The sequence below is a fragment of the Strix aluco genome, chromosome Z (assembly GCF_031877795.1).
Source record: "Strix aluco isolate bStrAlu1 chromosome Z, bStrAlu1.hap1, whole genome shotgun sequence".
NCBI lineage: Eukaryota > Metazoa > Chordata > Aves > Strigiformes > Strigidae > Strix > Strix aluco.
In genome coordinates this window covers 82,548,674-82,572,186 of record NC_133971.1, presented here as the reverse complement: position 1 = coordinate 82,572,186, position 23,513 = coordinate 82,548,674, and the positions used below count along the sequence as shown (strand labels likewise).

General features: G+C 39.3%; 2 protein-coding genes across 4 annotated transcripts in view; one reads left to right on the top strand and one right to left on the bottom strand.

Moving 5' to 3' along the window:
• The window catches only part of MTREX (Mtr4 exosome RNA helicase), a 46,473-nt gene extending 34,976 nt beyond the window's left edge, over positions 1 to 11,497 (bottom strand). Inside the window, exons 1-11 of one of the 2 annotated variants that reach the window (XM_074811722.1) lie at positions 11,177 to 11,497; positions 10,651 to 10,782; positions 8,997 to 9,063; positions 6,737 to 6,799; positions 6,071 to 6,183; positions 5,067 to 5,241; positions 3,983 to 4,073; positions 3,503 to 3,627; positions 2,193 to 2,291; positions 1,305 to 1,407; positions 1,039 to 1,170 (exon numbers count right to left, since the gene is read on the bottom strand). In XM_074811722.1, the coding sequence (XP_074667823.1) occupies positions 1,039 to 1,170; positions 1,305 to 1,407; positions 2,193 to 2,291; positions 3,503 to 3,627; positions 3,983 to 4,073; positions 5,067 to 5,241; positions 6,071 to 6,183; positions 6,737 to 6,799; positions 8,997 to 9,063; positions 10,651 to 10,782; positions 11,177 to 11,280 (1,204 nt within the window). In that variant the 5' untranslated portion in view covers positions 11,281 to 11,497. The remainder of the gene's footprint in view (positions 1 to 1,038; positions 1,171 to 1,304; positions 1,408 to 2,192; positions 2,292 to 3,502; positions 3,628 to 3,982; positions 4,074 to 5,066; positions 5,242 to 6,070; positions 6,184 to 6,736; positions 6,800 to 8,996; positions 9,064 to 10,650; positions 10,783 to 11,176) is intronic. The other variant, XM_074811721.1, reaches the window with a different exon arrangement.
• Positions 11,498 to 11,705: 208 nt separating this feature from the next.
• DHX29 (DExH-box helicase 29) overlaps positions 11,706 to 23,513 on the top strand; it is a 32,271-nt gene continuing 20,463 nt past the window's right edge. Inside the window, exons 1-12 of one of the 2 annotated variants that reach the window (XM_074812092.1) lie at positions 11,778 to 11,908; positions 12,768 to 12,830; positions 13,934 to 14,007; positions 14,819 to 14,932; positions 15,484 to 15,613; positions 16,930 to 17,072; positions 18,196 to 18,318; positions 18,755 to 18,881; positions 19,206 to 19,367; positions 19,949 to 20,114; positions 21,768 to 21,891; positions 22,304 to 22,900. In XM_074812092.1, coding sequence (XP_074668193.1) covers positions 14,822 to 14,932; positions 15,484 to 15,613; positions 16,930 to 17,072; positions 18,196 to 18,318; positions 18,755 to 18,881; positions 19,206 to 19,367; positions 19,949 to 20,114; positions 21,768 to 21,891; positions 22,304 to 22,900 — 1,683 coding nt within the window. In that variant the 5' untranslated portion in view covers positions 11,778 to 11,908; positions 12,768 to 12,830; positions 13,934 to 14,007; positions 14,819 to 14,821. Of the gene's footprint in view, positions 11,909 to 12,767; positions 12,831 to 13,933; positions 14,008 to 14,818; positions 14,933 to 15,483; positions 15,614 to 16,929; positions 17,073 to 18,195; positions 18,319 to 18,754; positions 18,882 to 19,205; positions 19,368 to 19,948; positions 20,115 to 21,767; positions 21,892 to 22,303; positions 22,901 to 23,513 lie in introns of both variants that reach the window. The other variant, XM_074812091.1, reaches the window with a different exon arrangement.

Here is a 23,513-nt window from a genome sequence, read left to right as displayed (position 1 = left end):
GTACGTTATCACAAAATCGAGAAGGCTAATACTGTATGTAAATAAAGTGTTACCACATTCTAATAGTTACAAGTTTACAATAAAAAGAGCATGGAAGACTGTGAAGTCCACACAAAACCATCCACATTGGGTCAAGACTTGAATGTGAGCCTGAAGGAGCCTAACAGTAACCAGTAGATGCTCAGGGAAAAGGAAAATAGAACAAACTTGGCAGAATAGCCTAAACTTCAACTATTTCTAAGACTGTGATTTCTCAGTTTTACGTACTTTCTGCCTATTTCATAAACCTCCCCATTTCTCTTTTACCTATTAGTCCCTGTCTGCATGGACACAGAGGTTCTTCCTCTTCCCTGCTAATTCTCTAAGTTTATATCCTTTCTACCTAAGTAGTACAAATATCAAAAATACATATTCAAAGATATGACTGAAGAAAATGTATGAAAATGCATCTCTGCACTTGTGCATATCTTTAGATTTTCTGACAGAAATGGGTGCACTATTTTGCAACACTGAACCAGAACATGCAAAGGCTAGAGCAAGTAAACAACCAAGAACCCTGAACCGTTCACAAACATGAAGCGCTATGTTGATTTACAACAAATTCCTTATTTTTGTTACAACTCTTAACATTTCCAAGAAGAAATGAGCTTAAATGTTTTCCAAGCTTGGTCTTAATCCAAAACTAAAAAATATTCTTTGTTTAACTTTTGATTTTTTCTTTGAGAAGGGGGAAGAAGAAAACTGGATTTAATAGTTGAGAAAGAACAGTCTAGTGGTTTGTTACACAGCTGTTTTGACTTTGAGAGAATACTCATTTTTCTAATGGACATAACATGAAAATTTTGGGAAATACACTTGTTACATCTTGTCCCATTATAGAATTTCCTAGGAACTCTTGTGCTATTATTGAAGTGAACGGGATTTTGAAGAAAGGAATGAAGTTTAAAATAGAGTAACAGGAATTAGAAATATCTAACCCGAGTAACATTCCACATCAAACTACAATTGTGAATAAAACTGCATTTTATTTATCTGTACCTGTATTGAAATCTAACTTTGTCATCTGAAGTGCATAGGCTTCACAGTCTTTCTTACTGAAGCTGAAAATAATCACAGGTTGGAAATTCCTTTCCATGATCATTTTCACAATCTTAAAAACATTTGAAGGACCTGCAGAGAGATTATATTAATTTAAATGTTATTTTGGAAAAAAAAAGATCTTACGGAATAACTGAGACAAAAGGACAACATACAACTTCGTTGTATTATACAAAAAGTTACTTTAGAATGGGATTCAAACTCACCTTTCAATCCTCCTTTCCTGCCTTTCTGGTCCCCTTTTGCCAAGTCTCCTGCATCTCTAAGCACCTGCATTGCTGTATTAAAATTATCTTCTCTGAAATCTCCCTAGATATAAAACACAATCTTTGTAAGCAATTACTTCTTACATAGCTCACTTAAAAATATTTGGTGCTTTGCATAGCCAGTACCATTAGCCCATGTTTACAGGCAGAAGGACAAAAACAATGCATAAGCTAGCGAGTTTACTACATCAGTGTCACAGGTCAGAATTACATTGGTGTCTCTGAAGTTATTGCTCATTGTTCTATCCACCACACCATTAACCATGCTAGACCTGCTGAATAACACAATAACAAAACTGACTTTTAGGAACGTCTACATGAAACTACACTGCGCAATGAAGACCTAGCTTCAAGTGCAGTACGACTGTTTGTGACATTAGCTACTGCTGTGCAAGCTGATGATGAATTTTAAACAAGTCATTACTTCAAAATCACCTAGACACAAAAATATTTTGCCCCCTCAGACAAAGTAAAATTTATATGCTACTATGTTTTCCTTTGAGAAACAGTACAAGAAACATCAGCTACTTTGCAGATTTACAGAAAGCAGCACGCATTTTAGGAAACAAAGCAAGGATGAGGGCACTTAAGACATCTCAGCAAAGTACTTACTACTCAGCTGACTACCACCTGCATTAGATAATAAAACCAATCTCTTCTATAAGACTCCAAAAATCTAACAGCAATTCAGAGATCATTGCTATCCATTTGTACTTCATTTTAACACAAACATCCTTTTTGCATAGCCAATCCAAATTTTGCAAGAGACCAAGCTTGTGACTGATACGCGAGGAAAAAGATCTTCCAAACAAACTGAATGTCACTTACATTTTCATCAACAACCAGATGGAGTCCATCTCCTCCTGCTGGGAATATATAATGCTGCAGTGGAGTGGGTCGATAATCAGTGTAAATCACATGGCAAGGCTATAAAGAAAGAACAGCATATACATAAATATTTAATGTTTCTAATTGCACTGTAAAAACACTTGCTTGATGAAAAATCAAATACATTACTATTGAAATACATATTTCTAAAAGCCAGAAAGTAAGACTCACAGAAAGCAAGATAAATTTTCTTTCCTGAATATGAATTTTGTACTAATGACATTGCTTAAGAAAATTAAAGTTTGCAAGTCCTTTAGAAGTACAGAATTTTTGTAGCCAGATTATTTCTCATGAACACAAAAAGTCAGGACCGGTAATATTTCCTTCTGTATTATTACACAGACTCAAAATCTCAACACCGTTTAAAATCAAAAGGAAAAACTGTTAATTTCTACTTTGTAAAAAAGCCTGCAGTACTTCTTACACCAACTAAAAAAGGCACACAGTAGACTTTTAAAAACATTTAAGGTTTTAATGCACAGAGAAAGCTTGTTTAGGAAAAAAATAAACAGACCACTTCCTTTAAAATATTAAATATTATGTAAATCTTTAAAAAAAAATCAGTGTCTAGTGGTCTGCAAAACAAAGTCAAGGTTTTATGCCATGCTTAAACAGACATTTCTTATACTACACTCCTTTCATCACAAACAACGTAAGATTCAATCTCTGGGGTATGTTTAAAATCGGACCAACCTCTTGTGGATATCAACTTCCCTAATTATAATTCCCATATTTTTTCCTGCAAAAGCATCTCTTAAAAAAACAGATTAAAATAAACCTAACAGTTACGGAACAGGATAGATTTCTTACATTCCTCTTTTCTCACTTTGTTTGCATACATATATAGTATTTCCTATGGATTTATGATTTACTTCTGATTTCCACATGGCCTTTTTACAGAATTCTTCAAACAAATTCTCCAAATAACCTCTTGTCTATCAGCCCTCTGAAAATCATAGTATGTTCATCCTGATTCATAATTCAGAATGTTTGTTGAAATCAAGCTGGTGTCTAAATAAGTGTGGAAAATAAACTTTAAAGAAACAGCTTTAATGTTGCTTTGTAGAACCAACAGCCAGTATAGCTGCAAAAGCTAGGAATACAACCAAAGAAGCCAGGAGCGATCTATACCATCATTTATAAGCAATATGACTAAAAAGATGCTCAAAGGCTCAGTTCTCATCAACCAAAGAGCCGGTATTTTGCCACAAAACAAAAAGGATGGAGGTACAGCCCATCAGAAACATTACCTGTTTGTGAAGATGGCAGATCCATTCAGCAAACTGACGGGCATTTGGAATAGTTGCAGAAAGGAACACGTAATGAACATTGTCAGGGAGCAAAATAATTGTCTCTTCCCAAACCACACCACGTTCTGAAAGTGTAAAAGTCACATGGGAAATTTACGTGATTAAAGCCTATTTTTCAGCTCTGATGCCATAGTACAGCATGCTTAAAGACAAAATAAAACAAAAACTCAAAAAACCTTCCCCTACACAAATGGGGTACAACAAATGCCTTCTAGGTGGCTTTTGCCTCGGCAAAGAAAATGCAGACTGCAACACACAATAACTATCTTATATACATTCAGTAGAAAACAAATTCTGAATGATTTATGCACAAAGATGACTGATTTTTAGAGAGAGAATAAAGATGTAATGCTTTAAAAGAAAAATATTTGTTCTTGGGAAAAAAAATTACTGAAAAGAAAAATTGTACATATAGGGTACCTGAATCTCTCATGTAGTGGATTTCATCAAAAATAACCCACGCAACTTCTCGCATAACCTCAGAACCTCTGTAGAGCATACTTCTCAAAATCTAGAAGAGGAAAAAAACCCTGAGATCATCACATGAAATAGCAACTGTCACATATTACAGATGTGTCAGTAAGAAACTGCAAGAACTTTTGGTTCACATTTGCATGGCAGTATGAAATCTTATTTTGCACAAAACTTAAAAGCATTTAAAGATTGACTGTGAGATGCCTTCCAAGTTGATTGCAATCTAACAAATCTCGTGATACGAGATGAACTCATTTCCCTGCAAGAACAATGAAGGAACATGAAAGAAAAACTCTTTTTCTCCCAGCCTCTACATGGTAGCGTATTTGTTACAGGTCTACAGATCTACTTCTGCCAAGCCTTCCTCCCTCATGCTAATAGATAATGTCTCTGTGATTAAGAGGAAACCTTTGTCAGAATTCAAGTCATCCTGTCTCTCCACTCCAATTTTCCCCTACCAGAGTTTTCTCTGTAAGACTCTCTAGTCCTTTGAGGTAAAGACAGCAAGAGGAAAATTCCAACTCATGGCTGGATAGATTTCTACAACAGAAATATGACACAACTGTGCCAACAGTTTTCGTTACCGTAGACGAAAAACTGTATATTCCTGGTGTACTAGCATCTAGCATGAACCACTCAACTACTACTCAGTGATTTTCCTTTCCCCATTCTGTTTCCCTAGAATAAAAAACTGACCCTACAGGATTCAGTAAGCTTGACTGACTTTCAGTACTTCACATCTATCCAAAGAAAACAGTGTCTTGAGCGTTCAGGAAACCTAGTTCTGCCTTTCTGCATGTGAGAATGAAAGTTTCTTGTTGATAGTCCAAAAGCATGAGTTTACAGAGATTTACCTAACTTATTTAATAACCAAAAGTTAAAACATTAAAGGGTGGTATAATGAACTTGCAACATTTTCTACCCTAACTGGGCTTATGATGATAACTTTAACCTTTCAATATCAGACCTTCTCAGTCAAAAAAGGGTAGAAGAAAACACACACAGATCACAAATTAATGTCTGATCTTACCTCAGTTGTCATTACCAGACAAGAAGCTGTAGGATTAATGGTGACATCCCCAGTCATCAAACCAACATCTTGAAATTCTTCATACATTTCACGGTACTTCTGATTACTCAAAGCTTTAATTGGACTTGTAAATATCACACGCTGTTTCTCCCTCAAAGCAAGGGCTATTGCATATCTGTATTCAAACATTGTACATATTAAAGTTGTCAGAAAGACTTTCAGAGCATATCACTTTCCTCTAAACTTCTCTTCAAAAAAAAAAACCCAAAATAAAATACGAAATTCAGACCACTGCTAGAGTGATATGAAGCATTATTAAATTCAGTTGAATCTTAACTCAACTATGTACGCCACTTTGGCGAGCAACAAATCATTGACGACATTAACAGATTTTTACCGATATCAGAGCACACCTAATTAAATCTAAAAATTTAATTGTCACTGTCTCATGACAAACTATTATTTGAACCCATGTTCTAATACATCTACACGTACATTTCACATCTCACCTCAGGTCAGCAAAGTCACTTCACTGTCAGACCAAACTCTGACAAAAAATGTACACTATCTTTTGAACATTTCTTGCTTGATAAACACCAAGTTGCAAATTAAATCAAACCAATGCTTCTGACAAAGCAAAGCAAACATACAAGTAACTCATTATTAGTTATAGCCAAGGGCTTGAAAACAAAGGTATTTTTTTCTAAATTCATGAAAGTTTGTATTGAAGAAGCTTTCCTTTCCATTTATACAGTAACATCTCAACAAAACCAGATTGTTTAAAAATGAAAGGTAAGTTTAAACACAAATTAAGCCTTTCACTACCCACTAAATAAGACAAAATAAGTAATTTTTATATTCAGGAGTGGTCCATTCAGTTCTAACACTAATGGTCCAAACTTTGTATCAAGAAACTGAGACACAACAGCTACTGATGGTTCAACAAAATGACATGACAAGCATCATACCATTCTCTTACTACAGCCTGTCAGAAAATTACGTACTCTGCACAAACAGTTTTACCAGCTGATGTATGAGCCGACACTAGCACAGATTGGTTATTATCTACACAAAGAATAGCTTCTCTCTGAAAGGCATCAAGAATGAATGGATATTCCTAAAAAGAAAGAAAGCAAAAACCTTACATATTTTTAACACAGACTGTTATTTACATCTAAATAGTTTTGTGACTGATCTAGTGTGCAAATTACAGGCAGAAATCAAATCCTGTAGATATGTAACTTCAACTGATCTTAATCCAGTAATTTGCAATGACTTTGTATTTAAATAATGTTATCTAATACCACACCTAAGATCTTTACTTACATCCTGTTGTCATATCAAATGAAAATCTTGCCCCGATGACTGATTTTTGTCTAATTTACTAATTTAGGAAAACTACTGTGTACAATGTGTAATACTGTGTACTACTGTCTACCTAATGTTGTAGAATAGAACTGGAGTCACAACAGCCTATCCACCCCATTCAACCACCACATTTTGCTCTACCAAATTTAAAATATAGAAACACCAGTCTTACTTACAACAGGCTATCTTTTCAAGATACTTTTTTCCAAGCCTTACTTGCAGGGTGTATCATTTTTCCCTCTACTTTCATCTAGTATCTAAAGCATATGCAAAAAGAAAAATAAATGCAATCTACCACATACTTTTGCAGCTTTTCCAGTTCTTGGCTTCAGACCTGTGAAGTCTTCATCTGCTGGAAGTGCAACCTATAAAACACATTTTAAACAAAAACAGTTGCAGAGTTCTCAAGTTCTTGGTGTTCACTCCAGTGACATGGCAAGCTATGAAGACCTGGGGCACGAGACGTAAAGTGCATGAAAACTAGTCTGAGTTTCTGTTATCCTGTTTCTATGAGCTCATATGTCAAGGCTTCCTTCCTTCCTTTCTTTCTCTCAGAGTTTTTCAACCAGCATCTCTATCCACCTGCCCCAATGATGCTCCTGCTCTCACTCCTTACTGTCTTATGTGAAATATTTCTGCTTCACCCACCTTGGAAATTTAGCTCTTCAGGCCAAGACACAATCATGGCTTCTGGCCAGTGGATGTTAGGAGCTATTATTCAGCTCACATTGCTAACATATCCTCTCCAAGGACAATGTATTTATACAGGTAAAGTTCCTGTTCCCGGCCAGTATCTGAAATTCATTATTACTAGATATTTAAGCTCTCTTCAGTTACTGAGCGATGGCAAACCTCTACCAGACACCTCAAGATAACAAATATTGTACGTAAGCAAGAGCTTTAAAACCCATATCATCAATTGCATATACAGTTCCTTCATTACAAAGGTCTAATCATACAGGATCCTTGAATGTGACCCTAATTAATTTGAGCTAGTTCTGGAAGACAGCACAGAACAGAAAATGAGCATGAAAGTGCAAGGAAGTTTAAATTTACATATTTACTTCTCACAGAAACTCCTCTTGACAATCATCCTTGGATGAAGGATCATTTGAAAAAAGGAATCAGCATTAATACTTCTGATTTTTCATATTTTAAATTGTATTTATGTCTATTAACACAATTTGAAAACGGATAGTTTTCATTATTTTGCTTTTACGTAAAAACACTTTTCCTTTTTATTAAAATGTAATTTTCAACAGTAATCAGCCTTACAAGAAAGCTGTTCATTCTTTGAAGCAGAATAGCAAAATATTTCAATGCACTGCTGCACAATTAGATCACACTATGAACAAAGACCTATTTTAACAACCAATTTCCTCCTCAACAACAGTACTCAGAATGTGCTTGGTACCTTTGATATATGGAAACCTATCAAAATTATCATTAAGTCCCTCACAATCACTTATTTTATTGCAAGTATCATTCAATCTGCTTCCGGTAAGATATTCTATTAATTTCTCAAGTGCATTTTGTGCATGCTCAATGCCAGACACAGACTTCAAACTCTTTACAAGCCTGTCCTACCTTATATTTAGTATGAAATAATATAACTTCTTGAGGGCAAAAAAGCTCTACAGAGGGATCTAGACAGGCTGGACTGGTGGTCTAAGGCCAATTGTACGAGATTCAACAAGGCTGAGTGCTGGGTCCTGCACCTGGGTCACAACAACCCCATGCAATGCTACAGGCTTGGGGAAGAGTGGCTGGAAAGCTGCCCGGTGGGGAACAACCTGGAGGTGTTGGTCAACAGCCAGCTGAATATGAGCCAGCAGTGTGCCCAGCTGGCCAAGAAGGCCAATAACATCCTGGCTTGTATCAGAAACACTGTGGCCAGCAGGACTAGGGAAGTGATCGTCCCCCTGTACTCAGCACTGGTGAGGCCGCACCTTGAATACCGTGTTTGGTTTTGGGCCCCTCACTACAAGAAAGACATTGAGGTGCTGGAGTGTGTCCAAAGCAGAGCAACGAAGCTGGTGAAGGGTCTAGAGAACAAGTCCTATCAGGAGTGGCTGAAGGAACTGGGGTTGTTCAGCCTGGAGAAAAGGAGGCTGAGGGGAGACCTTATTGCTCTCTACAACTACCTGAAAGGAGGTTGTAGCAAGGTGAGTGTTGGTCTCTTCTCCCAAGCAACAAGGGATAGGATGAGAGGAAACAGCCTAAAGTTGTGCCAGGGGAGGTTCAGATTGGATATTAGGAAAATTTCTCTGTCAAAAGTGTTGTCAAGCACTGGAACAGGCTGCCCAGGGAAGTGGTTGAGTCACCATCCCTGGGGGTATTTAAAAGACATGTAGATGTGGTGCTTAGGGACATGGTTTAGTGGTGGACCTGGCAGCATTATGTTTATGGTCAGACTTGATAATCTTAAAGGTCTTTTCCAACCTAAAGGATCCTATGATACAATAAGTACAAGTGCAATAAACAGTATTATTATACTGGCAGTAATACATATAATTCTATGAAACAAGCCTATATTTTTCGTGTGCATTTTACTGCACTTACCTCGTGTGTACAACCTTCAACAGTTTCCACAGCTTGCACCTTTACTTGAGGCATCAGGTCTGCCAGACTAAAAACATATGAGTTAGGATTGCCAAAACAGTATTTAAAAATCCTGTTTTCTTTATAAATGCAAAAGTGTTGAACTTCACCTCTACTTTAACTGCAACATTAAAAAAACGATGCGCACACTTAAACGGACACTTGGCAGAGACTACTACCAGGACTAAGAATACCTGTTAAGTATTAAAATTTTGCTACTATATAAACCTACTCTAGCTACCACTTTGGGATTTGCACCACTAAACAGCACTTGTATCACATTTGTTCACATGAACTTTTCTGATTAAATGGGGACTTTTTTTCAATATACAACAAAGCAAAATTCAAGACCTGTATTCCTGCTACTAGTCATGACACTGAACAACAGCAGCTGCCTGAAGATGAGACCCCTCTTTTCTTCACCAGTCCCTTCTCTCATGGCCACAAAAATGGGCTAGTGTCTTCACTGCATAAAACAGTGTTTTTTTCTGATGGTTTTAACATACTTAGTAAGTTACTGTGGACAAGTATATATTCCACTGAGACCACTAACACAAACTGACTTAAAATGTTGACTCTGGCTCTGTTTTGCTTCTATACGGCTACTCTTTGTTTACAGTGTTCCGAGAAGTCTTCTCACGACTTTCTCATAGAAAATATTCCCTTAAACTTATGAAAAATTACCATGTAAGACCAAATGACAATCCAGACCAGGATTCTGTCTGACAGAAGTCAATAATACATCACCCAGAGAAAAAAGAACACAGAGAGCACGTAATTTTTATTCCTGTAGTAGAGTTTTCCACATCTTGAGCTAGGAGGTACAGACCTGCATTTGGCAACTCTGGATGAATTTTTCTTCCACAAACTCTCCTAATCATTTTCTGAACCAACATAAACTTCCAAGTTCCCAAGAATCTCTTAACATACCCTAAGCTGCAAAAGTGCCCATACTGTCCCTTCAAAACACCTCATAATACCTGTCATGAAGGACATGAGGGACAAGAGGGAAGACAGATCCCAAAGCACAGAAAAGGCATTCTGGCTTCCCTTCAGCTGCATTATCTCTGTCGCTGTCAACATGCCAAATACCTGCCATTTGTGTTCAAATTTAAAAGCATGTCCATACTTACGATCCCAAATATTTGCTGCACTTATAATCTTACATGCCTCAAAAGCCTTGTTTCTGTTCCCTTGGTCAAATTATTCTTCCTGTACCCCAAGCCAATAATGTCTTTCAGTGGCATGGTACAGCAAGCCTGCCTCCTCCCCTGTGCATCACTGCTTATCTCTTGCTATATGCCTGAAATCAACACGGTGGCTTTGACCAAAAACCACCAATCCATATGCAGTAACCACAAATACATGAACTTTTCATACTGCAGTTCCTTGTCTGTCCTCAGTATCATTTTAAACGTACCCAGTGGTCATCACCACTGAAGCTGTATTACCAACACATCCTCATTTATATAGATAATGGAAAATCAACTTCGTATGCCTATTCATCTTTATATGAAAATAATGCAAAGCTACTTACATTGACTATGCACAACTAGCATACGGCTAACCAGCATGTCATGTTATGCTTTCCCTACACATTAAGCTGGGTACTTACTTAGCATCTTCTGATACAACATCCTCTAATTTTGGCTTCTTTCCCAAAATGGTATCTTCAGTACTATCAACCTCAACTTCCCTTTTGGGCTTCCCTGTCGCAACTACTGAAGATTTTTCCTCCAATTTTCTTCTGCAACATAAATAGAAAGCAAATTTAAATTTTGTCTTTTACATACATAGTTCCAAAAAAAAAAATCAGGTATCCTATAAACAGTGATCACCCTACATTCAGAGCACGACCCGGGGAACTCCACCCACGAAAAATCTCTGTTGGGTTTTCAAACCACTTCCCAGATGAGCATGTCCCCACATCCCCGCGCTTCCCAACCGCCCACGGCGCCTGGGCTGGCTACAGCTTTGGGGCTAGGAATCCCAGGGAAGCGCTTCCCCTGCACCGACTCTCTGGTCCGAGGAGGTTCAGTAGTTCAGATAAGCAGGCAGAAGCCGGGCCCAGCAGTGCGGCCCGACACTCAGCCGCCACAGCACCCCGGCACTGCTTCCCCGGACCCCCACTGCGCCCTCACCCTGGTCTCCTGGTGTCCTCTTTGCTCTTCTTGGTGGAGGAGGCGCTGGCGGCCGAGTCCTCCTCAAACACGCTGAAGAGCTCGTCCCCAAACGCGTCCGCCATCTTCACCACCGGTCCCACAATGCCTCGCGTGGCACTACCTCCCCCACCGACCCTGATCCTTTCCGCCCCTACGGCGGTGCTGCACCCCGAGAAGAAACAGAGCGCCCCGCCGCCCCCGGGCACCGGGAGCCCCACCAGCGGCCCGATCCCGCTCCCGGTCCCACCCCACCAGCACTGGGGCAGCGGAAATCTCCCTTCAGTGAACAACTACCCCCGCCCAGCCTTTCCCACAAGCCCCCGCGACCGGCAGTGGCCCTTGCCCCGGAACCTGATCCCCGCATGGCCTAGAAGGCCTAGCGGCGGCGAGGTGCGCTACCTCAGGCTCTGACCAATGGCGGGTGGAAGGCGGTGCCATGCAGGAGGCACTGGCCAGTGGGAAGCGGAGGGCGGTACCAAGCGCCGTGCCCGGATGTGGGGGGCGCGTCGTTTCCAGTACGGGCAGGAGGTGCCATGGGCGGCCGTAACAAGAAGCAGCGGGCGGGCAGCGCGGCCCACACCGCCTCCGCTGCCACTGCTGCTGCCCGGGCTCGGGCCGCTGCCGAGGCTGGAGCTGCCGCTGCTGCGGAGGCGGGTAGCCGAGTGGCGCCGCGGCCGCCGCCCGCCTCCAAGGAGCCTCGTGTCAAGCAAGGTACCGGGCCCCGCGGCGTGAGGCGGCCCCGGCCAAGGAGCCCCGGGAGCGGCTGTGCCGTGGGGAGGAGGGTCGCAGGGTCAAGGCGGCGGAGGGGTGTCTTGGATGGCCGGGAGCACATGGAGGGGCAGCTTCGTCGGGGAGCCTCCGAGGGCGCGGCCTGGTTCTGCCTGGGCGCCTCGGCGTTATGTGAAAAGGCCTGCTAAAAGACTTGACGTAATTGAGCGTCGAGAGGCACCTTAAATCTCTCTGACACGGGGCTGGTCAGGCCTGGCTTTAGCCTGTCTCACTTCCTGGGGCGTCCCTGAGCAGATGAGCATTGTTGGCATTGATGTGTTAGTTACAAAAAGTCTGTCATTAGATTATTGGCAGCTCTTGTGGAGTAAGTGTTGATGTGGCACTTTCCCAGTAATGAGCTGCTTTTGTAGATGTTCATTCTGTATGTGCTCAAAACCAACATAATGTGGATTTGGGATTTTTTTTTTTTTTTTGTCATGAGAAAAGCCCAGAACAATTCTGTGGGCTGAAGGCACTTCAGTGTTGGATGAGCTGAGGGATGACTGTTTTGGCTGCAGCCTGAAAAACTAGTATTGTGCAGCACTGTGAGAAGTCTGTTTTCAATAAGCCAGCTTTACCAGAAGTAGCTCAGATACCTTATAAGATCAGTAACTGCTTATGTTGCAGACTATAAGCAAATGATGCAATGGCCAGGCCATTTGAAATTACAACTTGTTAACAGAGTATTGCGTTCCATTAATTTAACCTTCTTGAACTTATTAATGTACACTGCTTTTACAAATTTGGGCTCTGCTAAATGTATTTTTTGTGTCTCCCACTTCTCCAACACCGTGGCGCTCAGTCCTCTTCAGAAACTATCCTGCATCTTTCCCAGGTTGTCTGCTGTGGTGAAAAATAAGTCAGTGTAAGTGATAGTTAGTGTAGTCTTAACTACTGTGTAGTTGCACAGCCTACCAGTAAGTGCCAGTGATTAGCTCATGAATGCTAGTTGCTCTTTGTAGCTCCTGACCAGATTTGACTGTTTTTTTTCTGAAATGCAGTTGCCTACACCCAGTGCCAATCTAAGATGCCTCTCCACAGGCAGCCCTGCACAGATGAGCTGTCCAACCCGCCTGCTGGCAGGCTGAGGAGCTGAGAGGTAGCTGTGACTCCTGGAGCACAGCTGTGCTTCCTCTGGGGTGGCATACAGCCTTGAATGGTGGTGAAAGCTGGGAGGCTGCTCAGTTTCTTTATACCTGTGCAGTACCAGAAACAGTATGTGTGTTCTGCAAGTGATGGAATCCAACAGCAAGCTGTATGTTGTCATTCTAATGACAGTAAATAGCTTTGTGAATTAGTATTTTTTTCTAACATCTGCTAAATGAAAAGCATTTAAGAATGACCACAGTAGATCAGACCAAAGGCCTCTAACCCTGTGCCCTCTCCTAAATAGGGGCCAAAAGCAGGTACCTAGGTAAGAATAGGTCAGACATGCAGTGATACTGCTGTAGGGTACTCTTACGTTCTCCACCAGTTGTGACTTGGGGTCTTCCTGAGCCAGATGCAATGTTTTTTCAATGCCCTCCCAAATCGGTTTCTTTACTACAAAGTTATTGTGTCTGTCCTTGGTCTTTAGTAAATGTCCAATATCCACAGCTTTAGTGGCAAAGAGTTCTGTTACATAGCTATGCACTTTGTGGTAAACCCTCAACAGTCTTGCTTGTTTTGAAACTGCAATTAGCTTCCCTGTTTGGCACTCCTTGTTCCAAAGTTGAAAATGAGCAGTCAATCCCATTTCCTCTCATTGTGTCACTTTGGATTTTATGTTTTGGCTGCTGAGAGTCATACTCTTCTTTGTTACTCCTTGTTCAAGGGTCATTTCTGCACTGGTGATACATACATATGTGTTTCTGACAAATTAGTGTGGTATTTGCTTGCACTAACCTGTGTTATGTTGTGTCTGCTTTAGCTACTGTAAACAATGTTGTGTGTTCTGCTTATGTGATGATAGTTATTTGCAATTTGCAGGTCCAAAAACTTACAGTTTTAGTTCAACAACAGATTCCAGTGCTGCTGCAAATCTAGATAAATCAGTTCTTAAGGTGAGTATTTTCTTGGGTAAAACAACTTTGGTTTTCCATAGTGCTCTTATAGCTGAGTGAGTATTTCTTCAGCTCTTCTTCAGCATTATGTTATGCAGGTAAACTGTGTTCATGTATTAGACGTTGAATGTCTTGAGCTTGATATGTTTGGGATTTTCAGTGTGCTTTAAGAAATAGGGGTAAAGTAACAGGGCAGGAGGGTGTCTGGTTTTAAGTACAAATGCCACATTACATGCAGAACTATTAAAGAGTTATGTTTGGGCTTCTGCTGTGCATGTGGATTCTTCCTGTTGGAGGAAGAATACAGATTTTGTACAACAACCTCAGTAGCAATCAAAGCTTGGTTCATGTTTTAGAAGTGTTAAAAATACTAAAATTATTATTTTACTAACACTATTTTTTTTAAGCCAGACAGGAAAGGTAGTGTCACAGATTATATTTTGATGATCGAACTATTTTATACCAGTTTTGGTAAGCAGAGGAGAAAGGCCTTGTTCTTTCCCGTGGAAGTTTTTGAAATTTCCTTACAGTATTTTCCCTGACATACTACATTTTCCTGAAGATGTATAGGCCTTCTTTGTAATAAGGAGTAAACTCTTCTATTTCAAGTAAAAGCATATAGCTTGCAAAAGTAAAAAGAAAAAAGTGTCCCTTTGATAAGAAGTGTTTACCACGTTTAGGGAAAGCTAGAAAAGTTGGGATTTGAATAGTAGAGAGATTTCTGCATTTATTTCTTTAGCTATGAAGAGCATTGATATATCATAAAAAATTGTAAAGTTTTGCTTTGTATCAACTGATTTTCTCTGTGCAGGTAATGATAAATGGTCATTTAGAGAAAAGGATTATTGATGTAATCAATGACCATAAAAACCAAAATGATGACAAAGGAATGATTTCCAGAAGACTTACTGCTAAGAAACTACAGGTAGAGTTTAAAGTGGTGTTCTCTGACCATTGTTTAATTAGAATAAGCAGTTTCTTTTTTGTCATTCCTATCATGTATCATGCTACACTTCTGCATGCAGTACAAGCCAGTGTAGCATGTTTCTGGTAGTTACATTAATGATTGGTCAGTGAAACTGACAAATATGCTTATTAGGAAATAGGTCTTTATGCATTCAGTAACTAAAACTGGAGTCTTCAGACAGAATAGAGGAGTAGAACTTAATCTGAATATTTTGTTTCCTACATTTTTTGTTACATATAGCTGCAAAATTTTAGGTTTATCTTTCTAACTAGAAAATAAGCTGTGTACAGAGGCTGGAGTGTAGCTGTATTTATACATATGCATACATATTTACAATTAAAATATAAGTTATATATGCAAAACACGATTTTCTACTCAGTCTCCTAATATATTTAAGCTGTTTACCTCCATTTACTGCCAGTTACCTGATATGTGGGAAATAGGAGTTTACAAGCCTATATTAGATTGCTAGACTAAATTCTAAAATTTACTGACTTCTTTATTTATAGGATGTATACATGGCTTTACAAAGATTCTCTTTTAAGACTGAGCACATTGAGGAAGCAATGAAAAATACACTTTTATATGGTGGGGATCTTCACTCTGCACTTGACTGGCTTTGTTTAAACCTTCCTGATGGTGAGTATGGTGACAGAGAATTGATTACAGTTTTTAACAGAAGAGTAACAGGACCTGCTTTGGCATGAGAATGCTTCATAGTAGTAATTAAGTATGTTGTTTCACCAAGACTGGTAGTAGTCACAATTGTCTTGGTTTGAGCCCAGAGGGCAACTGAGCACCACACAGCTGCTTGCTCGTTCCTTCCCCCTCAAGGATGGAGGGGAGAAAATACAATAAAAGGCTCAGGCATCAAGACAAGGACAGGGGGGCTTGACTCACCTATCATGGTCAGGGACAAAAGGCAGACTCATTAGGGGAAGAAAAAGAACATCAATTTAATAACACCACTACCACCACCACTTAATTTTCCAATTGGAATAGAACAGTGAGAAGTATAATCACATCTTAAAAACACCTTCCCCTCCCTTCTTTCCCAGTTCAGCTTTGCTTCCAAATTCTTTACCTGCTACCCTCTCAGAGGTGTAGGGGAGCAGGGGATGGGGGTTGTGGTTGGTCCCTCACGTTGTCTCTGCTACTTCCTCCTCCTCAGGGGGAGGACTCCTTACACTCTTCCACTGCTTCAGCGTGGGGTCCCTCCCACTGGAGACCAGCGTGGGTCCCTCCCACGTGTTGCAGTCCTCCCAGTGCTGAGCTACAACAGTGGGGGCTTCCAAGAGTCTCAGCATTCCTCAGGCACAGCCCCTTGCCCCGGTGTGGGGTCCTCCACAGGCTGCAGATGGGCATCTGCTCCATCAGTGACCTCCTTGGGTTGCAGGGGCACAGCCTGCCCCTCACCACGGGCTGCAAGGTGGGGTCTCTCCTCTGGTGCACCTCCTCCCCCGCTTCATTCCACTGACCTACATGCATAGGTGCCTCCCTCAACTCTTCCTCACAACTCCCCCTCCTCTCAGTTTCCCCTTCTTAAATACATTATCACAGAGGCATGGCCACCATCGCCAATTGGCTCAGCCTTGGCCAGAAGTGGGTCTGACTTGGAGCCGGGGGATCTTCAAGAAGCTTCTCACAGGAGCCACCACCATAGCCTCCTCCCCCCCACACAAACCCAACACAACAGTGTTCCCTTCCCAGATGGACTGCTGACTGGTTCTCGGATATCTTTTTTTTAGCGTATAAAGTCTTGTAGACCTCTTGTTCCTACTCTTAGAGTTTTATGGAAGTCCAACAAGCAAATGCTGGTTTATCAAAATGCTAAAGACTAATTTTATTTCAGGCATGTTGCTTTTGTTTTACGTTCTTCGGGTTGGTTCCCAACACGCTTTAAAAGACTTCCAGTAATTATTATTGACATATTCTGTGCGTTTTTTATTTTGAAGATGCCTTGCCTGAAGGTTTTAGCCAGCAGTTTGAAGAACAGCAACAGAAACCTAGAGCAAAATTTTGTTCTCCTGTGTCACAACGTGAACCTCTACCTTGCTTAGCAGATAACAAAAAGAAAGAAAATGGCCCTGAAACTAAGGTAATCTGAGAAATTCATTAGTATTTACTGGGGGGAAGAGAAGATGAAGTTTTCTAAAATACAGAATTTGTATTGACTTCCAACAGTGCTGTGAAAAACTTCTGAAAATATGATATGCTTTATAATTGTCCCCCATGGTATTTTAACTTCAGTGGGATGGTCAGTTGAAGGTAACAGTTTTCTCTTGTGAAGTCTAGAAGGCTCTTCATAGTTCACTTTTTTTTTTAGTAAAACATAGCTGAAATTTCTCCTGGAATGAGTACATTCTGTTTATTTACAGATGGCAATCTTTATATACTAGTATGGGCTTAAGTTTGCCTGTGTATTTGCAGTGTTTTGATTTATGTGATTATTGACTTTTACACCTAGAAATCGAAAGATTTCTTGCAATTTTTTTTTTTTTTCTTACAGCAGTTATAATTGTTCAAGTGTTAAGATCTAAGTAAATTGTGAGATCTTTACCCTGGTTGGAGAAGTTTGCTCCATGTTTTATTGTTATTTATGTAATACAGCTATCACATCCAACCTATGGGGAGGGGGGAGTGACTAGGATTCCTAAATCCCCTTGGTATGGATTAAGGTGAGAACACTCAAGGTCTGTACATAAATATCAACTTTAATGGGAACAAATATTCTGTAAATGTTGGCACTCTCACAATTATGTCTACCTAAGCTATAAGGCTTTATGGGGAACCAAGGTAGGCCTTTAACAACTTTAAGAGAAAAGAGATAGAGAAGAGAGAGAGGTCCTGGATCTAGTGTCGGACCTGCCAACAGAGGGCCAGTAGAGAGTCCCCTCTAGACTTGTATGTCCCCTTATTTATTGGCTTCAGCTCCTGGGCTTGTGACACCTTCTCTTGCCCGAGTTCCAAGAGTGGTTGAGACACCAGTCAAATCAAGAGAAGTGACACCAGGCCCCTCCCTGTGACTTACTTCTGGTCCCTCCTCTCAGGGAACTGCCCAGGCTCACCGTACAGGCACTTGGGACTTGTCCCTTACAATAACTTAGTTTTTGTATATAAAAAAAAATCTTTAAAAATAGTTCCTAAATACTGACAGAGAAAAGCATTGGTCTTTTCAGTTGCTTGTTATCACTACTTTTAATTTTCATTGTTCTTCCTAGGAGACAAGTGTGGGGAAGCAGAAAGAAGTGAGTATGAAAGAATGGATTTTGCGATATGCCGAGCAACAGAGTGATGAAGAGAATGAGTCTGTGAAAGAGACAGATGAAGAAAAGTTTGACCCAGTAAGATAGAGCAACACTTCATGAAAGTCTTTCAAAAACTTGTATGTCTGGTGCATCTCCAAGTGGTGGAGCTGTTTGTTAAAAATTGGGGATTGAGTACTTTTTTTATGTTAATCTATTTTTACATTTGCAGGCTACTGAAGGGGAAATGGGTTGAAACTTCTGCTTTCTGAAGCTGTTTTTCCTTTCCTATTTTTTTTTGTACTGGTCTCAAAATACTGAACACATTGTGCTAGAAAGGAAAAAATTTTGAAACACATCTCAGATTAGGAGAGTGACTATCAAATTCTGAGAGATTTTGACTGTTAGTTACCTAAAAACTAATTGTTCCTCCTTTGTGTAAGCTTGGTATAAAGGACAAAAAAACCCCACTTTTTTATTAGTAAAGTGACGAGCATACAATATTCAATTTGTAATTAATAATTGTTTGAAATAGAATGAGAGGTATGTACATCTGGCTGCCAAGCTTTCAGAAGCAAAAGAACAAGCAAGCATCTCCAAGCAAGACAAAGACAAGCAAGGCCAGAAGGTAGCACAGGAGAAAATAAGAAGAATTCAGCAAGGTAGAGCTATGCCAATTACCTGTGTCTTTATTTTGTGGCTTGCATATTTGTTAGTCAAGTAAGTCTCTGAGTCAGATTGAATTGATTTCGTCATCTTTTATGCCACTGTGTGAATTGCAGGCTTTCATGAATCTGTCCTTTCCATGGCCAAATTTTAAAAAGTCAGTAATATTTCACTACTTCTGGTTTTGGGTACTTGGTATGAATTAATATAATTGGGCTTTTCTTTTTAAAGAAGAGATGTTTAATATAGTGGAGCTTTTTTTTAAAAAAGAAGAAATGCTCAGCAATTGGTGAGTGTAAGTTGTATTCTCTCTCTGACAGAAATGGCTATACTTGAAGAACATCCAGTATTTAATCCGGCTATAAAGATTTCAAACCAACAACAAAACGAAAAGAAAAAAGCTCCATCACCTCAGCCTCAAGAAACCACTTTGAATTTGAGCTTGCTTGAAAAACCCGATGGTGCTGCAAAGGAAGAAAAAGGTGTGTTGGAAATGGTTCAGTACAAATTTGGAATGTATCACAAATTTCCAGTGTTAGTTCTTGTTTTTCCGGGCTGTATTGCACTGCTGAGTCATCAAGCTCTGATTGTGGGAGAAGCAGGTGGACTGTCTCACTGATCAAGTTGACTTTAAAGGATCTGTCTTTGCTTTTAGCAGATCATGTTGAAAGCTATTTTTGCCATAGTGTCATGTCTAAAATTTTGATTTTTTTTTTAATTATAGGGCTAGTTACTGTTTCCATTGTCACCCTCTTTTTAACCTATTTTAATTGTAAACCTTCAAACTGTTACATTTTCTAATAACCAAACTTTAGTGAAAGCTCTTAAATTATTGGGTGTTCAAAGATGGCAAACAAAATATTGTAATAAATTTCCTGCTAGATACTTTTGTGGGAAAAGCAGGAATTTGTCATGTATTAGTATTTCTGTAATACATTTCAGAAAAGACTGCTCTGTAGTAAAAATACATTTGAAGAAAAGGTAAAAACCCTTTTGACTATCAAAGGAATGTAAAATAAAAGAAATTTTAGGAGACTTAAAATGTGTCTTTCTGCTCTTGCAGTGAAAAAGAAAGAACCGTTAGATATAAGAAATTTTGATTATAGTGCTCGAAGCTGGACTGGTAAATCTCCAAAACAGTTTTTGATTGACTGGTGTAGGAAGAATTTTCCCAAGAGCCCAAATCCTGCTTTTGAAAAGGTTCCAGTTGGAAAATACTGGAAATGTAGGTATGTATTTCCTAGAAACTTTACATTTTCCTTTTGGTTCATATAAAAATGCTGGCTATTTCTGTCTTGTCATGTTGATCCAGATTTATATGAATCTGGTGTGTTTAACCCAAACTCTTTTTTTAGTCCACCAGGGAGGTATTTCACTGTGGATATTTTTGCAAAAGTAGTGCTTAGACAGGACAGTATCAGAAAAACAAGATTCTAGTGTATGATCCCATAAAGAAGGGATTAGTTTTTAATTCTGTACTACTGAATGAAAGGTTCTGAAGTGAACCTGTGAGATAAATTTGGACAATTAAGTTCTGGTATTCTCATTCAAAGTAATGTATTAAATCACAGGTTTTAAACATACGAATACCAAAACCTCTTTGGGGATTAAAAGTGGAGGTTAGAAATTTATATGAAAGGTAAGTTTGTAACCAGAACAGTGCAGTATCAGTGATTTTTTTTTTTTTTTTAATTTCTTTTAGAAAATGAATGTATAATATAGTGGTATAAAGTAGAGTATTAATACAAAAATAAAGTAGACACTGCATTACAAACAAGTAATGCTTCTGGAAGGAACCAAGTAAAAGAAGCTGTCATCTTGCTCAAGTTAAAAGCTACCAGTGTTCCCCTAAGAATATGAGAAATTTGACTGCTGATCTGATTGGCATGTATCTTACACAGGTAGATCATTAACTGTCATCTCAATCTCTGCAAAGTAGTTACAAGCACACAAATATTTAGTCCCTCTTCCAAAGCAACTAACCTTAATGGTAAGCTGTATGAATATAAATACCTCTGCTTTGATGAAAGTGAAGACATTTGTTAAGAGTAAAAAAAAAAAAAATCACAAGTTCATGGCTAGAATCTGCTGCTGAAAATTTTCTGCTATTCAGTTGAGCTTTATCAGGTGTTTCAGTTTACAAAGTATTACTGAGTAACATTTAAGTTTCTTTAGCTTAGTTTCTCTATTTTAATTTCACTCATGTTTTTGTCCTGGCTTTGGCTCAGATGGAGTTAATTTTTCTTCTTAGTAGCTAGAATAGTGCTGTGCTTAGGATTCTGGATGGGATTTGGTATAAGAAGAATGTTGGTAATAGACTGATGTTTTCAATCATTACTAAGAAATCAAGGACTTTCCAACTTCCCATGTCCTGCCTGTGTGCAGGTGTTACAGGAAGCTGTGAGGGAGCAGACCCAGAGCACCGGACCCAAACTGGCCAATGAAAATATTCCATGTCATGTAATGTCATGTTCAGTATATAGAGGAGGGTTGACCAGGAAGGGGGGGTTTCTCTCTTGCTTCCAGAATTGAGGTTTTGGGATCTTGGCTTCTCCAGGATTGCTAGTTGGGAACGGGCTGGGAATTAGTTGGTGGGTGGTGAGCACTTGCATTGTGCATGACCTGTTTGTATTTTTTATCATTATTATTGTTTCATTTTATTTCAGTTAAACTGTTTTTATCTCAGCCTATGAGTCTACCTACCTTTATTCCTCCAATTCTCTCCCCATCACCTGGGCAGGGGAGGGTGAGTGAGCAGCTGTGTGGTGTTTGGCTGCTGGGTGGGTTAAAACCCTGACAGTTTTAAACAAAAACATTTAACAGGTGTGCTATTTATATAGGTAACAGATTTAAAGAAATGCCTGTATGAATTTATCTTTAAGGGTCAGGATTACCAAATCGTCAGATGATGTAATGGTGATGTGTCCTACAATCGTAACAGAAGATAGTATGCAAGCACAGCATCTAGCTGCTACTTTGGCACTCTATCATTTAACCAAAGGACAAGTAAGATTTTCACCAATATTACTGTTTTTAGCCTGGAATCTGCCTCTGCGCTTGTTTGTTGTAATATCCATAGTTAAATTCTAAAAACAGTTTAATGAAGTGTTTCCCATGAAATTCTTTGCTTTTATTATATGTTCATTTACTTTCATCTGTAATTATGCGTATGTGTTACAGCATACAGGGAGGAAATTTTTTGATAGTAAAACTGTTCTTTCGGTCTTGTAAAGAATGCAAGCCAGTTGAAAATAAAGTCTATTGTTGACATTTATATTACTGTTTTCATCATTTCTGTATTTAGAAATAGCTCCCTATTTCATATTTTGTCATATCTTTTGCCACTTAAGTTCATTTACACATAAAATGTTAGTGGTAGTACATAAAGTAATTTTTTTCTGCTTTTTTCCACCTGAAGTCAGTTCATCAGTTACTGCCTCCTACTTACCGAGATGTCTGGCTGGAATGGAGGGATATTGAAAAGAAAAAGGAAGAAGAAAACAGGATAGAAACCAACAAACCTCGTGATAACTTTATTGCTAGATTATTAAATAAACTCAAACAACAGCAACAGTTACAATCTGAAAACCAACTGAAAGTATCTGAGGGTCCTGAAGATTCCTGGGAAAACTTAGTTTCTGATGAGGACTTCAGCAGTCTCTCCCTTGAGACCTCAAACACAGATAATTTGGAACCATCACGGATTTTGTTCAAAAAGCTGCAAAGTTCCTCCAGATACCAGAGGCTTCTGAAAGAGAGACAGGAATTACCTGTGTTTAAGCACAGATATTCAATTGTAGAAACTCTTAAAAAACATCGAGTAGTTGTTGTGGCAGGTGAAACAGGCAGTGGGAAGAGTACCCAGGTGCCCCATTTCTTGTTAGAAGACTTGTTGCTAGATGAAGGATCAAATAAATGTAATATTGTTTGCACACAACCCCGAAGAATCTCAGCAGTGAGTCTGGCAACCAGAGTTTGTGAAGAGCTAGGCTGCGAATCAGGACCGGGAGGAAAAGTAAGATGTGTCTGGATTAATTTTTCTAGTCTTGATCAAATAGGGAGGGACTGGATTGTTGATACAAAGTAAAAACATTGTTTCTTGCTCAACGAAATAATTAGCTGTTATTTTCTCTTGAAAAGGGCTTCTTGCTGTGTCAGCTGTTACTTTCCAAATTGTCGCTTGTGAACCTCTGGGTATCCATATATGATTTCTAAAATCTTTAGAGGGTGCGTAAGAGCAAGAGTGTTTCATAATGGGATTGGTCAGACGACGGAGCAGATTGCCCAGAGACTAGCATCTCCATCATTAAGGATAGAGAAGTCTCCCCAGAAAAGTCAGAGCAATCCATTGGCGTTGAATGAGGCTTTGAGGCCCCTTCCAACATAAGTTATTTTGTTACTTGAAGAAAACCAAGGTCCTGTATTCTTTATGGTAGTGTATTTGTGCAAAAGAATTTTTGAGGAATGCAAAGAACTGTGAAAAGAACACTTAATTTACCAGGTCTTTGGTACTCTGGAGAACCTTAGTAGTGGATTTCGGTGTATTTTCCAGAAAGTGCGTATACGAAAAAAGTGTGGTAGTCATTCACCATACTGTTTAATTAGCAACTTGTGCAGTGTCTGAATCT